We start from the raw sequence: 15190 nt of genomic DNA on the forward strand, positions 1-15190 counted from the left end.
TTTTCCTTTTTCTGTCTATGTTAGTCAATCTGATAGGTGTAAGGTGGTGTATCGGAAGTTGTTTTAATTTGCATTTCTCTAATCAGTAGTGAAATAGAGTTTTTTTTTTTGTTTTTTTTTAGTGAGGCAATTGGGGTTAAGTGACTTGCCCAGGGTCACACAGCTAGTAAGTAATAAGTGTCTGAGGCCGGATTTGAACTCAGGTACTCCTGACTCCAGGGCCGGTGCTCTATCCACTGCGCCATCTAGCTGCCCCAAAATAGAACTTTTTTTCAGGTGACCATTGATAGCTTTGATTTCTTCTGAAAACTGCCGGTTCATAACTGATTCATTTATCAATTGGGGAGTGGCTCATGTTTTTATAAATTTGGTTCAGTTCCCTATATATTGAATAAATGAGGCCTTTTTCAGAGAAACTTGCTGTAAATCTTTCCCTCCCATAGTTTCCTGCTTTCTTTCTAATTTTGGATGCATTAATTTCAGTTGTGTAAAAACTCTTAATCCATATTACTTCCTGTGATCTTCTCTGTCTCTGGCTTGGACATAAACTCTCCCATAGCTATAGATTTGACAGGTACATGCTCCCCTAATTTACTTATGCTGTCACCCTTTATGTCTAAATCATTTAATCATTTTTATCTTGCTATACTTTGTGAGAGGTTGGTTTTTGTTTATTCCTAGTTTTTAACCAAACTGCTTTCTGGTTTTCCCAACAATTTTTGTCACATAGTGAGTTCTTTCCCCCAAATCTTAGATCTTTGGGTTTATCAGACATTTAAATTACCATGATCATTCACTACAATAAATGTGTACACATTAAACAGATACATAGTAATAGCAATATTGCAATAATAATCAACTGTGAAAGACTTAATTACTCCAATCAAGACAGTGATCTAAGACAATTCCAAAGGTTCCCTGATAAAAAATGCATTGTAGTTTATTGAGTACCTAATTTCTCTCTTCTACTCATCCACCACTCTATTTCTTGGCTAGCATTAGATTGTTTTTTTTAAATTAAAAAAAAAAGAACCATAAACTTTCTGTCTTTAGATTTCATTGACAACCTTAAGTCAATTTGAATTGTAGCTTCTAATACAAGTTCTTGAAGGGCTATATTTGTATTTGGTTTATACTAAATGATAGAAGACAAGTTGTGGTTCTTTAATTGGTTTTGAATTTTGAGTTTCTTTACAGCTCTTCCATTTGTTCATGGTACCATAGATTTTGACCTTGAAGGAACCTTAGCTGTAGTCACATTCTCTCTTTTTACTTTTTCTTATTTTTAAGCATAGGACAAAACTTAGGCCTAATGACAGTAAGTGACTTGACCAAGGTCACACAGCTCACATGAAGTGGTTGATAATTAAGTGGTGGCTTGAGACATCTCTCCTTATCCAGTATACTTCCCCCTGCCTCATGACTTGAAGGAAGATTGAGATCATAGGATGCTAGAGTGAAATCTATCAGTCAAATAGGCAAATTCCTGGGAATATAAGTGGGAAATATTTAGCAAAATAGATACAGTAGAACATAGATAATAGGTTTTCTAAGTCAGTGCATGGCCTGCAGGGATCCTTAAGTATGATTTAGTAGCTCCATTTCTATTTGAGTTTAACTTTGCTGATCACGTCTAGTCCCTTCACTCATTTGATTGATTGATTGTTTATTTACAGCACATGAGGAAACTGTTTCAGGGTGAGGATAAATGACTTGCCCAAGGTCACATAATAAGTTATGATGAGTCTAAACACAACAGCAGTATAATATCAAGCAGAAATATATACAAATACCTATAGCATATAAGTATCATATATTATAGTATTATCTGTGTTAGATTATAATTATTATCTATAAGTTAGAATTCTAAAAGTACAGTGGAGAAGTTTAGTAATTACTAATGGTTGGATAGGTAATCAAGGGCTGTCACTTGAGCTGGGCTTTGAAAGATGGTGTATTAGGGAGAGAATTTGCTTCCAGATTATGGGCATAGCCCAGAGGCAGGAGAAGATTGAAGACTAATTCCTCCATTAGTTTAGAATGAAAGGGGGAATAGTTGAGAAATAGGTCTGGGAAGGTAGGTTAGATCCAAGTTGTGGAGTAGTCTGCTGTATCCTTTTATCAAGGAGTTTGTATTTCATCTTTTAACCATTGGGGAGTCACTGGGGTAGCTAACAAAGTGATGTAAGACGTGCATTTTAGGAAAAGTATTATGATTAGGGTATAAAGGATGGATTAGAGAAGGGAGAGACTTTTATTGAATAATCAGTAATCCTTTGTAGTTATGTATATAGACTTGTATGTACGATATTTTGAGACTAGGTTTACTTCTAAATTATTATTTTTTCCTTTTTACTAATAGTAATTTTCTCTTAATATCCAACTTCAACCCCCCATTGAAACCTCCCCTATAACAAAGAAAAACATTTTAGGCCATTGAAAATGACATTTTTTAAAAAGCAGGATCTAAAGAAAGAATTTTTCTTTACAGATATTCTGATTAATGCTTTTTGTTGAAAATAATTTACTTTCTCTTCCATTAGATCACATTTTTACTAAGTGTTAATGTCACTTAAAAAAGCTATTTGTGATTTTTCTCATTTAGTTTTATAAGCTTATGTGTGTATTTTATGGGTTATTGGTTATGGATTCTTTATACATTCATTCATTCATTGTTCCTTGATAGAACCTTTTTCCAGTGGGTACTTTTCTCTTCCCTCTTCAAGAATCATGTTGGCTACATGTATTCTGGGATTCTGTATGCAGGTACTGCTGTTTTCTAATTTCTTTGACAAGGAAGCTGATACTTACTTTTTAAATTTAGTGTTATTGAATTATCCACTTAGGTATTTTCTTAAGTACTGTATAATTAGAATTGATATTTAAAATGATGATCTTGAGGGCAGCTAGGTGGTTCAGTGGATAAAGCACCCGCCCTGGATTGAGGAGGACCTGAGTTCAAATGTGGCCTCAGACACTTGAGACTTACTAGCTGTGTGACCCTGGGCAAGTCACTTAACCCTCAGTGCCCTGCCTGCTGCGCCTCCGCAGTACAATGATTATTTTCCTTTTAATTGTTATTTACAATTTCTTGGGCTTGAGCTGGAACATGAGTTATTCATTCGCATTTCTCTTATTATTAGTGATTTGGGCATTTTGGCGGGGAAATGGCTCTTGTTCTAAGTGCATTTGATTTTGTTTGTACAAAATCTTTTCAATTTTGTGTAGTCAGAATTGTCTTTTTTTTTTTTTTAGCAACAAACATTTATTTTATTTTTTCCAGTTACATGTAAGGATAGTTTTCAACATTCATTTTAATAAAATTTAGAGTTCCAAATTTTCTCCCTCCATCTTTCCCTTTCCTTCCCCCCTCCACAAGATTGCAACCAGGTTATATATGTACAATCCACAAGTGTTCTTTTTATCAGTTCTTTCTATGGGGGTGGATAGTAAGCTTCCTTATTAGTTCCTTGGGATTGTCTTGGATCATTGCATTGCTGAGAGTAGTTAAGTCATTCACAATTGCTCATTGAACAATACTGCTGTTACTATGCCCAATGTCCTCCCAGCTCTGCTCACTTCACTATACATTGATGTTCATTAGTCTTTCCAGGTTTTTCTGGGATCATTCTGTTTGTCATTTCTTGTGCTATAGCACAAGACCATTCCACCAATATCATATAGCACAGCTTCTTCCATCATTCCTAAATTGATGGACATTCCCTTGATTCTCAATTCTTAGCCTCCACCAAGAGTTGCTATAAATATTTTTTGTACATTTTTCCCCCTTTTCTCTTTTTCATGATTACTATTGTTAACTGTTTCCCTTCCATCCTATTCCCTTCCCCATAATATTTATTCTATTCTCCCTCTTCTTTCATCCTATCACTCTTCAAAAGGGATTTGCTTCTGTTTGTCCCCTCCCCCACTTTGCCCTTCCTTCTTTTGCCCCTCTCTCTTTAACCCCTTCCCCTCCTATTTTCCTGCAGGGTTAGAGAGATCACTCCACCCAATTGTGTACATTATTCTCTCCTTGAGCCAATTCTGATGAGTGTTAGGCTCATTTACTGCCCAGATTAAATAGATCACTCCACCCAGTTTGTGTGTGTGTGTGTGTGTGTGTGTGTGTTAGTCCCTCTTTGAGGCAACTCTGATGAGTTTAAAGTCTTTGAGCCTTTTCTGATAAGTGTAAAATTCATTTACTGCCCTGCTCCTCTCTTATATCTTCCCCCACTCCATAAGCCTTTTCCTGTTTCTTTCATGTAGGATTTCACCTCTGCTCTTCCCCCTCCCCCAGTGCATTCCCCTCACCCCTCAATTTAACCCTAAAGATGTCATCATGGGGCAGCTAGGTGACAGTAGACAAAGTACCACCCCTGAACCCAGGGGGATCCCAGCCAAAACCTGGCCTCAGACACAGGACAGTTACCCACTGTATGACACCAAGCATATCCCCCAACTCCAATTTTTTATCGTTCTCTAGGATCTTGTATTTGAAAGTCAAATTTGCCATTCAGTTCAGGTCTTTTCATCACAAGTATCTGAAAGTCCTCTTTTTTCATTAAAGCCCCATTTTTTCCTCTGAAAGATTATGCTGAGTTTTGCTGGGTAGGTGATTCTTGGTTGTAATTCCAATTCCTTTGCCCTCTGGAATATCATATTCCATGCCCTCCGATCCTTTAATGTAGAAGCTGCTAGTTCTTGTGTTATCCTGACTGGGGCTCCACTGTACTTGAATTCTTTCTTTTTGGCAGCTTGTAATATTTTCTCCTTGACCTGAGAGCTCTGGACTTGGCTATAATATTCCTTTTGGGATCTCTTTCTGGAGGTGATCAATGGATTCTTTCAATTCATTTTTTAGCTTCTTCTAGAATTTCAGGTCAATTTTCCTTGAGAATATCTTGGAAGATGATGTCTTAGCTCTTTCCTTTATCATGGTTTTCAGGTAGACCAATAATTTTCAAATTATCTCTCCTGGACCTATTTTCCAGGTCAGCAGTTTTTCCCAGAAGATATTTCACATTGCCCTGTATTTTTTTATTCATTTGGATTTGCTTTATTGTGTCTTGGTTTCTCATAAAGTCACTGCCTCCATTTGTTCAATCCTAGTTGTCTTTTATGTGATCTTTCGTGATTTCATTTTTTGTGATCTTTTCCATATTCCTTGTTTGACCAAGAACTTTTCTTCTACCCATATATTTCTATTTAAGTCTATACATTTAGAGCCTATGGTGGTGTGTAATTTAAGATTCTAAATGTGGATTCTAATCTGTTCCCCCAATTTTGGGGGAAACTGACTAAAATCACTGATGAAACGAGTTTAGGTTTTTAAGGGTTTATTGGAAAATAGAAAAAGATTGAGAACAGAATTCCAACAGCCTGACATTCCTATCTTTCCTCAAATTTTCTGTGAAGTCTTCTGCCGCCACCACCACCACCACCAAGTCAGGAACCCAAAAGCCCCCAAGAGCTCTCGCGCAGGCTCCCTTTCCTCCTTCCTGTCTCCTCCCAGAAAATAGGAGGCTCTTCAAATTGATTGGCTGGTAGCCTTGATAGACAGCACCCATGAGCAAACGTCATTTCCTGACGCCAAGGAAAAGCCACAATGTCTCTGAGGCATTTCCTCATGGTGGAGCTTTCCCATAGCAAGTCTCCAGTAGGTGGCATCATTTCAATCATTACAGTGTTATATAATTTAAATGTTGGTTTAAAGCTAATTTCTCTTAGACTAATTATCTCAAAATTTTTTTTGTAAGTGTCATCTTTAGGTTTATCAAATACTGTGCTGTTATGTTCAGTTGCTTCTGGGTATAGTGTACCTACTTAATCATTTCTACTTCTGTTCACTAGGACCGAATTGTTTTGATGATTAATTGCCTTGTTTGTAGTGCTGGGCCCCCTTCTCACTTTTTTCAATATTTCCTTTTCGATTTTCTACTTTTTTGTTCCTTCTGATGAGTGTTATTATTTTATAAAGTAAACCATTTGGTATGGTGCTGAATCTGTAAATTAGTTTAGGCAGTATCATTATTTTTATTATTCTAGTATTGCCCAAACATGAGAAGTTATACCACTACAGTCACTTATTTAGGGCTGTTTAAAATTTGGTAATTGTCCAGGTTGTTTAAAGAATTGTTTTTTATAATAAAAAATATCATGAAAATATTCTTGTCATTTTTTTGGGTGAGTTTCTGATTGAAATATCCCTGAGGTTAGTCCTATTCTGTTGTTTATTGTCTCATCTTTAATTTACCGTGGAATATTGCAAAGGTGGATTAAATAAATGCTTTTTTGTAACTTAATAAAATTAACTTGGTGGTGTAGTAGATAGATCACAGGGTCTGGAGTCCTGACCTTGAGTCCTCACACATATTAGTTATGTGACCCTGGGCAAGTCACTTAACCATGTTTACCTCAGTTTTCTCATCAATAAAATGAGCTGGAGAAGGAGATGGCAAACAACTTCAATCTTTGTCAAGAAAACTCCAAATGGGGTCTATGAGGGTCAAAATATGATATACGGAGCATTATTTGGGTGACTTGCTTTAATATTGGGGTCCTGGAAATATGAGGGACCTTTTAGGTTCACCCTCCTCTCTGAACTGCCCATTTTAGATATTTCTTCCAGGCCAATAAGAAGGGAACCTTTAAGCTTTAGTTCACAAAAGGATCAGATTTTATTACTTGGGAATTAATTAAACAATAAAGGTGAAACTAGTAAAAATCAAAGATAAGGTTATAGGAAAATAGAAATACAGAGAAATGCTCTTAACTCTAAACTTAACCTATGCGATACCCATACCATTTCCAATTAAGCTACTTCAAAGGAATTTAGGGTTTTTCCGTAATTAACTCACCGAACCTGAAAGTCTACAGAGACAGATAACATGTACCACCACTACAAGGACCAAGCATGAAAAGGCCGAGTCCTGGAAGACACCCAGCTTTCCAGAAGACTCCTAGCGTTCTGGAAGCACCCTTCATCTCCCTTCAGGGAGCATTCAATCTTTCATTCCCCCAAAGGGGGAGGTCCTTCAAAAGCTGCCTAGCATATGTAATAATTTTTACCGCAGGTCTTAAAGAGACAAGTGAAATAACTGAATGACAAAAAGTATTTGGATGTAAGTTCATTTTCTGTCAGCTTACTGAAAATGACCTTGTCAGAACTACTGTAGCATGTGAAACAATAGGAATCATATGTACCTTATTTTTTTTTATATGACTTTGTTCTATTTTTACTGGTTCTCTCTTTGAAAGTTTTCATTCCATGTAACTTGGAGATTAGAGTATTAATGATGGTAAGCTCTATTAAAAACATTGTTCTTAAGTTTTTAGGAATTGAATCAGTATTATATCTGGGTGGTTGTGGGCAGCAGTTTCTTTGAAATAATGATCTGGTTTCAATCCGTTTTATTGGTTGAGTTTTCTAGAATATTTTTTGAGGTCTTTATTTGTAGTTATGGGAGTTGTTATAGTTGGTGATGGTGGTTGTAGTTCTGGTGGCAGCAGCAGCGGGTAATCGTGGTAGCAGTGATAGTCATTGTGGTCCAAAGGAATTAGAATCCATCCTCCATTCACCTGTCGGTGATCTTCCTGAAGTACATGTCTGAGTATGTCTTCACCCTCTTAAATAAACTTCATTGACTCCTTTTTGCCTTCAGAATCCAATATAAAATACTCTTTTTCATATTCTAAGATCACTAAAACCTATGCAACCCCCACCCACCCCAATAAACTTTCTTCTACATCTTATCTCCATGCTCCATTTCCTTGCTCCCCTCCATCCGGGGATACAGTGACTGGCCTTTGAACAACCAAGGAGACAGTCTCCCTCCTGACTCCGAATTTTCTCTGGTTGTCTCCTATTCCTGGATTTCTTGCCCTTACTTCTACCTCCTGGCTTCCTGGAAGTAAGTCCCAGCTAAAATCCCACCTTCTAGAATAATCCTTTACTAATCTCCTTTAATGCTAGTAGTGCCTTCCCTCTGTTGATTGTTTCCAATTTTTCTTGCATCTATCTTGTCCATACATAGTTGTTTTCATGTTATCTACCTTGTTAGGTTGTAAATTTCTTGAACAAATTTATCTTTTGCCCTTTCTTTGTATCTCCAACACTTAGTACAGTGCTTAGTATATAGCAGGCTCTTAATAAATAACTGTTTATGTACTACTGCTACTAAGTAGTGCCTTATTGCTTCATGATGCAGTCCTTAGAAACTTAGAAACTTTTTCCTTATGAATTGATTAGTAACCTGTACTTACTGATTCTATAGTTCTCCCCACAGGACATATATGAAATATGTCCAATTCATCTTGTAATACAATAATTAGAGGCAGTTGGTGGTTAATGCACTCAGTCTTGTTGGTCTTCGAGTCAGAAAAATCTGAGTTCAAATGTGTCCTGAGTCACTGACTAGTTATGTCTCCCTGGGTAAATTGTTTGTTCTTTATTCTTGAAGAGGACCATGACATCAGGGTGATGTTATGACTTGCAGTGAATTGGATTTACCTGAGGGAGGGCTTTGCACAGGGTCACCAACCTCACTCTCCTCCAGAGCCATCTGGGTCCAGTGGCATATATGGAGACAAGTGGAAATGGCCTTGGATGTTTAAGGCAATTGGGGTTAAGTGACTTGTTCAGGGTCACACAGCTAGTAAGTGTCTGAGGTGACATTTGAACTCAGGTCCAGGGCCAATGCTCTAAACACTGTGCCACCAAGCTACCCCCCTGGGCAAGTTGCTTTACTTCTGTTTGTTTCAATTTACTCAACTGTAAAATGAGGATAAAAATAGCACCAACCTGTCAGGGCTGTTGTGAAGCTCAAATTAGAAATTTTTTTTTTTAAATGCATAAGGCACACAGTAGGTGTGATATAAATGGCTTATTCTCTTTCCCTTCTACCTTCCATCACTTCACATAATTGGAGGGGAAATTTTATGTCCTTCCTGCATGTTTTCTTTTTCAAATCAATTACTGTTGTTAGCAGTTTATTAAAAGACATTTCCCCTAATTTGTGCTCCTGCAGTTGGCTTAAAAACATTTTTATTGTAGATGTAATCATTAACAAACAACCAATAAAATACATTTTCAAAACAAAGATTGAATTCTTATGAACTAAATAACTAATAAACAGTGTTTTAAATAGTTGATTTTTGAATTGTGTAAGATTAAAATTTTTTTCTTTTAATAGTCAACTCTCAGCATTCGTGGGTTTTACATTCACAGTTTTGGTTATTTGTGGGTTGGCCACATTCCCATTAACTGGGAATTTTTGGAGATTTGAAGCCAAGCCTATATGTAAAGAAAACTTTAAAAAATTAAAGTCATAAATGCATAAATACTGTATATTATTCATCTATTTTATCACTTACAACCATAAGTATATATACATAAATTTATTATAAAGTTAAATTTTGTTAAAAGTTTCAGCGTGCTAAAGAACTATGGGGCCAGGCACTCTCTTTGGGAATACCTCCTCTTTGTCTACCATCCAGACTTAGTCATGTGATTTTCTCCCACAGTGATCCTTGTATCACGAACTTCTTTTTTAGTTTGAGAAGGAAATCTGTGGAGCAGTTGCTTCAGCTACACAGGAAGCTCTAAAGACTCCTGCATAGTGTGATACTAATCTCATAGAAACTGCAGCTTTTTGCTTTTTTTTTTTAAACAGGTGCAGTCTGTGGTTTTAGTTTTTTGTGTGTTAAATATGATTTATTAAAAATAAAGGTTTGGGGGCAGCTAGGTGGCGCAGGGGCAGCTAGGTGGCACAGTGAATAAAGCACTGGCCTTGGATTCAGGAGGACCTGAGTTCAAATCCAGCCTCGGACACTTGACACTTACTAGCTGTATGACCCTGGGCAAGTCACTTAACCCTCATTGCCTCGCACAAAAAAAAAAATAAATAAATGTTTGGTGTGGGGTCTAGAGTTATTGGTGGTTTTTCATATTCTTAAGGGTCTTGTGCCCCAACACCTGTAAATGTTGAGGGAATGTCTATATATTCATATTGAATTTGAGCCTTTAAGTTTCTGTTGAAATTCTTTTTCAAATTTTGATATTCAACATTATATAAAACATGGTAGATAGAAATTTATATAGACAGTCCCTGTTCAGGCTCTTAATGAATGTTTGATTTTAGAAAAAATAGAATGCCTTTACTTGAGAAAAATATGTTCATCAAAATATGTCTAGGGATTATAAAGATTATCTAGTCTAATCCCTTAGACTAGGGCCACACAGGCTAGTGAATGCAAATCCTTTGATTCCAAATCCAATATTCTGTCCTTATTTGGGACACATTTAATTAAAGATTTCGATATATTCAACTGCAGGCTAAGAAAAGTATGTGTCATAGTTTAGGATCTAGCCCAGCCAGTATTCTTTTTTATCTTTTCCTTGGATTCCTGGTATTGGGAGGTAGGTGGTACAGTGGATATAGAGTTCTAGGTCTGGAGTCACAAAGTCCAGAGTTCAAATCTGGCCTTTTTCTTCACATGTGAAAATAGGGATGATAATAACAGTACCTACCCTGAAGGGTTAGTGTAAGGATCAGAAAAATAAAATTTTAAAGCACTTAATGCTATTCTTAGCACACGGTAGATTCTTTTTTTTGTCCTACTTTGGGGGGGGGCAATGAGGGTTAAATGACTTGCCCAAGGTCACACAGCTAGTAATGTGTCAAGTGACTGAGGTCACATTTGAACTCAGGTCCTCCTGAATCCAGGGCTGGTGCTTTATCCACTGCGCCACCTAGCTGCCCCCACACAGTAGATTCTTTTCTTTTTTTTTTTTTTTTTTTTTTTTGGTGATGCAATTGGGGTTAAGTGACTTGCCCAGGGTCACACAGCTACTAAGTGTTAAGTGTCTGAGGCCGGATTTGAACTCAGGTACTCCTGACTCCAGGGCCGGTGCTCTATCCACTGCGCCATCTAGCTGCCCCACAGTAGATTCTTAATAAATATTTATTGCTTCTCTCCATATTGGCAAATAGAAGTAAAATAAGCTTATGAGGTTGTTTTATCCATTATGGATCTTTTTGTAGGTTTTTAGTATTGAATCCTATAGGGACACAATTCATAGATAAGTGATATTTTTGTACTAAAGATTTTCTTTTTATAACTATATTGTAAAAAGATGTCTTTAGAAAATAAAAGTATTAATGACATGTTTTAGTTTTTGTTGTAATAGTCAAGACTAAAATAACAATACTTTTCAAAAATGCCTTTGAAATCTGTTATGGCCAGAAAATGGCAAAACAAGAATATTCTTGGAGGGAAACTCATTGGAAGGCAAAAGATTAAGGCCAAACCCCAGGCTGTTGAGTACATTAAAATAGTCATATTAAATTATTTTAGGCACAAGTTCCATATATATGTTTGCAGTGATATATACAAGAATACAGCATGATTTCTGGCACCTTCACTTGTCGAGGGAAAAGTAATGGCACAAAAGCCAATTAAATGTAGTGTAATATTTAGTTATCTTAATACTTTTGTGGTAATGTGCTTATTTGAAGTTATGACACATTAACATGATACTTTTATCTGAAGTAGTACTTCTCTTGATTATTAACTGATAAATTCTCTAGTTTATAGATTATCAGGATCTTTTATTTCTTTCATTTTCTGCCAAAAGTTCAATTTCACTATTCATTAATATCTTCTGGAAATTTTATTTGAAGCTAGGGAGGAAGGGAAAATTAGAAAAATTTTGCTTCTTTTTTTCTAAGTAATAAATATTTTGATTTATAGTTTTGAGTTCCAATTTTTATCCCTCTTTCCCTCCTTCCCCTCCCCCCTTCCTGAGGCAATACGCAATCAGATACGGGCTATACATGTATGATTATGTAAAACATTACCATATTCATTTTGTACAAGAAAAATTGAATAAAATTTAAAAATGAAAGAAAGTGAAAAATAGCATGCTTCGGTCTGTGTTCCATCATTATCAGTTCTTTCTTTGGAGGTGGATAATATGTTTCATCAATAATCCTTTGGGATTGTCTTGGATCATTGTATTGTTGAGAATAGTTAAGTCACTCACAGTTCTTCATCAAACAATATTGCTGTCTCTGTGCACATTGTTCTCTTGTTTCTGCTCACTTCACTATACATCACTTCATGCAAGTCTTTCCAGGCCTTTCTGAAATCATTCTGCTTGTCATTTCTTATAGCACAACAATATTCCATCACCACCATATATCACAGCTTGTTTCACCATTCCCCAATTGATGGGCATTCCTTTGACTTCCAATTCTTAATTTTGCTTCTTATTGGCCCTGGTTAAAAGTTTTATGAGTGAAGGAGGCTATAATTTATTGTTTGGGTTATTTTACCCAGCAGTCTGAGTATTATTGATAACTCTAAATAGTTCATTGTGTATAGTCATTCAATATACTTGTACTAATGGAAGGTAGTAATATTGTATCTTGACCTCATAATTGATGTTCAGAAAGCAGTACATATTTTTTTTGTCATTCTATTTTTTTCTAATCAACTACTTTTTGCTTTTAAATTGTAGTGGGTTTTTTTTTTCTTTAAAAAAGTTTTCTTGACATCATCTTGCCTTTTGTTTCTTTTTTTTTGGTTGGTTTGTGTTTCCTTGTTTGGTGAGGCAATTGGGGTTAAGTGACTTGCCGAGGGTCACACAGTTAGTACGTGTTAAGTGTCTGAGGCTGGATTTGAACTCAGGCCCTCCTGACTCCAGGGCCGATGCTCTATCCACTGTACCACCTAGCTGCCTCTTGCCTTTTGTTTCTTAAGTCATTTCTTGCTATTTAGAGCCATGGTGAGGTAGATAGAGAGCTGGCTGGTCTAGGAGTTAGGAAGACCTAGATTGGAGTATAACCTTTGACACATATTAGCTGTGTGATCTTGGGCAGGATATTTAACCTCTCAGTGCCCTTAACTCCCTTTGAAGATGATATTACAGGACTCAACAACAATAAAAACTGTTACATTGCTTCCTTTTCCAAAACTCTTCACTGTAGCCCTCTTACTCCCCCTCCTCCCCCCAAAACAAAACAGAAACCAACAGTTAGGTAAAACCCGACTCAGTGCAGTTCTTCAAAGATTGGCCAATTTAATTTAGTTTAGAAAAATGAAATAGATCCACACATACAAATAGATACAAAATGAAGTAATTTGGGAGACCATTTAAATCAAGAAAATTAGTAAAAAACCTTATGTAAACATGATGGCTTGTGAGTTTGGCCTTGAAAGTCCCTTGAGTTAGTGGTTCTAGAAAGTGAAGATGAGAGAAAGCATTATAGCCATGTGGATATGAGGAGTTAGGGAGGAGCTTGTATAAAAGTACAGAGGAGGGGAGCTGGAATGTCAGTTGGGGGGGCCCTAGTGGGGTAGTTTGATTGGACTGTGTAGTATGTTGGGGATAGTAATGCATGATCATCCTGGGAAAATGGGATTTTGCGAAATTGTGAAGAGATTTAAATGCCAAGATGAAGAGGGTTTGTTTTTGTTTTTGCCTTGAAGGAGCTACTGTAGCTTCTTGAGTTGTCTCTTTTTTGTTATTCATTTACAGTATTGTCGAGCATATTGTTTTTGTTGTTTCTTCGTACTGCATTTTATTACAAGTTTTATTTCAATAATTGCATTTTCATTAGAATTATCTAGAATCAGATTTTTTAAAAATGAGATGAAAAAATGTGGCATAGTTGTATTTTTTTTTAATTTATGGGTTTAATTGTAGTGTTCTATGTATTTACAGTGAAGTATGCGAGACCTTACAGCACAAGTAACCAGCAGTCTGCTGCGGTTTCCAGAAGTGACTATTCAAGCCCTTGGAGAAGATGAAATAACACTAGAGTCTGTACTTAGGGGAAGATTTACTGGAGGTAAATTAATGTTTTTGAGATTTTGCTGACTTAGTAACACTTTTTGCTCTATTTAATAGTTAATGTTTATATATTGACTTAAGATTTGAAAAGTGCCTAACTTAGGTTATCTCATTTGATCCTTGCAACAGAAGAGCAAAATGGAGAAAAAAGCAAGCATAGGGAAAGGATTAAAGAGAAAAGTAGGAGGGCCTAGAGGACCTTACAGAAGAAATTCTGTCTAGTGCCATATGTTGTCTGTTTCTGGTCTAAAGTTTGTAAAACATATTACATTGTTGACTCTTGATCCTCATAGCCAGCCCAGAAGGTAGGTATTGTGCCTATTTTACAGGTGAGGAAGTTGAGGAGAGGGTAAAGTCACTTACCCAAGGTTATACTATAAGTGTCTGGGGCAAGATTTCAATTTTGGATTCCCCAAAGTTCAGATTCTATCTATTATGCCTGTTTACATGGTCAGTATCATAGAAAAGGCATTATTGTCATAGACATTAATTCTTGCCTGGATGTTGCATTAGTTTCTGATTTGGTCTCCTTGTTGAAGTATATCTTTTCTACAGTCCATCCTTCCCACTTCTGCCAGAGTGATTTTCCTGAACAGCAAATATCACTATCACTTCACCTCTGCCTCTTTGAGTTTCTTCCAGATTTCTTTCAGAACTCAGTTCTAGTACCACCTTCTATATCATATGATGCCTTTCCTTATTCTTCCTGTTACTGACCTTCCCTAAAAACTACCTTGTATTTATTTTATGTAAATTTATGTATGTGCAAATTAAGTCCTCCAATAGAAAGATAATTCTTTAGAGGCAGGGATTGCTTTGTTTCTCCTAACTGCCTAAGTAGTAGAGTGTTAGCACCATACCAGATGTGAAGTTGAGAAGACCTGAGCTCAAAATCTGCCTCAGACACTTAATAAGTAGCTATGTGACCCTGGGCAAATTGCTAAATCATATCTCACCCTCATTCCCCATAAAGTGAGGATAATAATAGCACCTATGTCTCAGGGTTTTGGTGAAGATCAAATGATATCATATTGGTAAAGTACTTTCAAAGGGTAAAAGATTATATACATACTAATTTTTATAGTATTTTAAAAATGTTATTGTAATTAACATACTCTAATGGGTGCTTAGTTAATGCTTGTTGATTGATTTGCTGATTTATTAAAATAGCTATAGTTAAAAATGCAGTTCTCCAAGTGTGGAAAAAGAAAATTAGAACTTTCATTCTACTCATGCTATTTTTTATTTTATTTTATTTTTTGGTGGGGCAATGAGGGTTAGGTGATTTGCCCAGTCACTGAGTAAGTGTTAAGTGTCTGAGGCTGGATTTGAACT

At 36.3% G+C, this 15190-nt stretch overlaps 1 protein-coding gene across 1 annotated transcript in view; it reads left to right on the forward strand.

Moving 5' to 3' along the window:
* Positions 1 to 15190, forward strand: part of AHCTF1 (AT-hook containing transcription factor 1) — a 115228-nt gene that overhangs the window by 12422 nt on the left and 87616 nt on the right. Inside the window, exon 2 of the mRNA XM_044004193.1 lies at positions 13727 to 13853. Coding sequence (XP_043860128.1) covers positions 13733 to 13853 — 121 coding nt within the window. The 5' untranslated portion in view covers positions 13727 to 13732. The remainder of the gene's footprint in view (positions 1 to 13726; positions 13854 to 15190) is intronic.

Source organism: Dromiciops gliroides, chromosome 4 (assembly GCF_019393635.1).
Source record: "Dromiciops gliroides isolate mDroGli1 chromosome 4, mDroGli1.pri, whole genome shotgun sequence".
Classification (NCBI taxonomy): domain Eukaryota; kingdom Metazoa; phylum Chordata; class Mammalia; order Microbiotheria; family Microbiotheriidae; genus Dromiciops; species Dromiciops gliroides.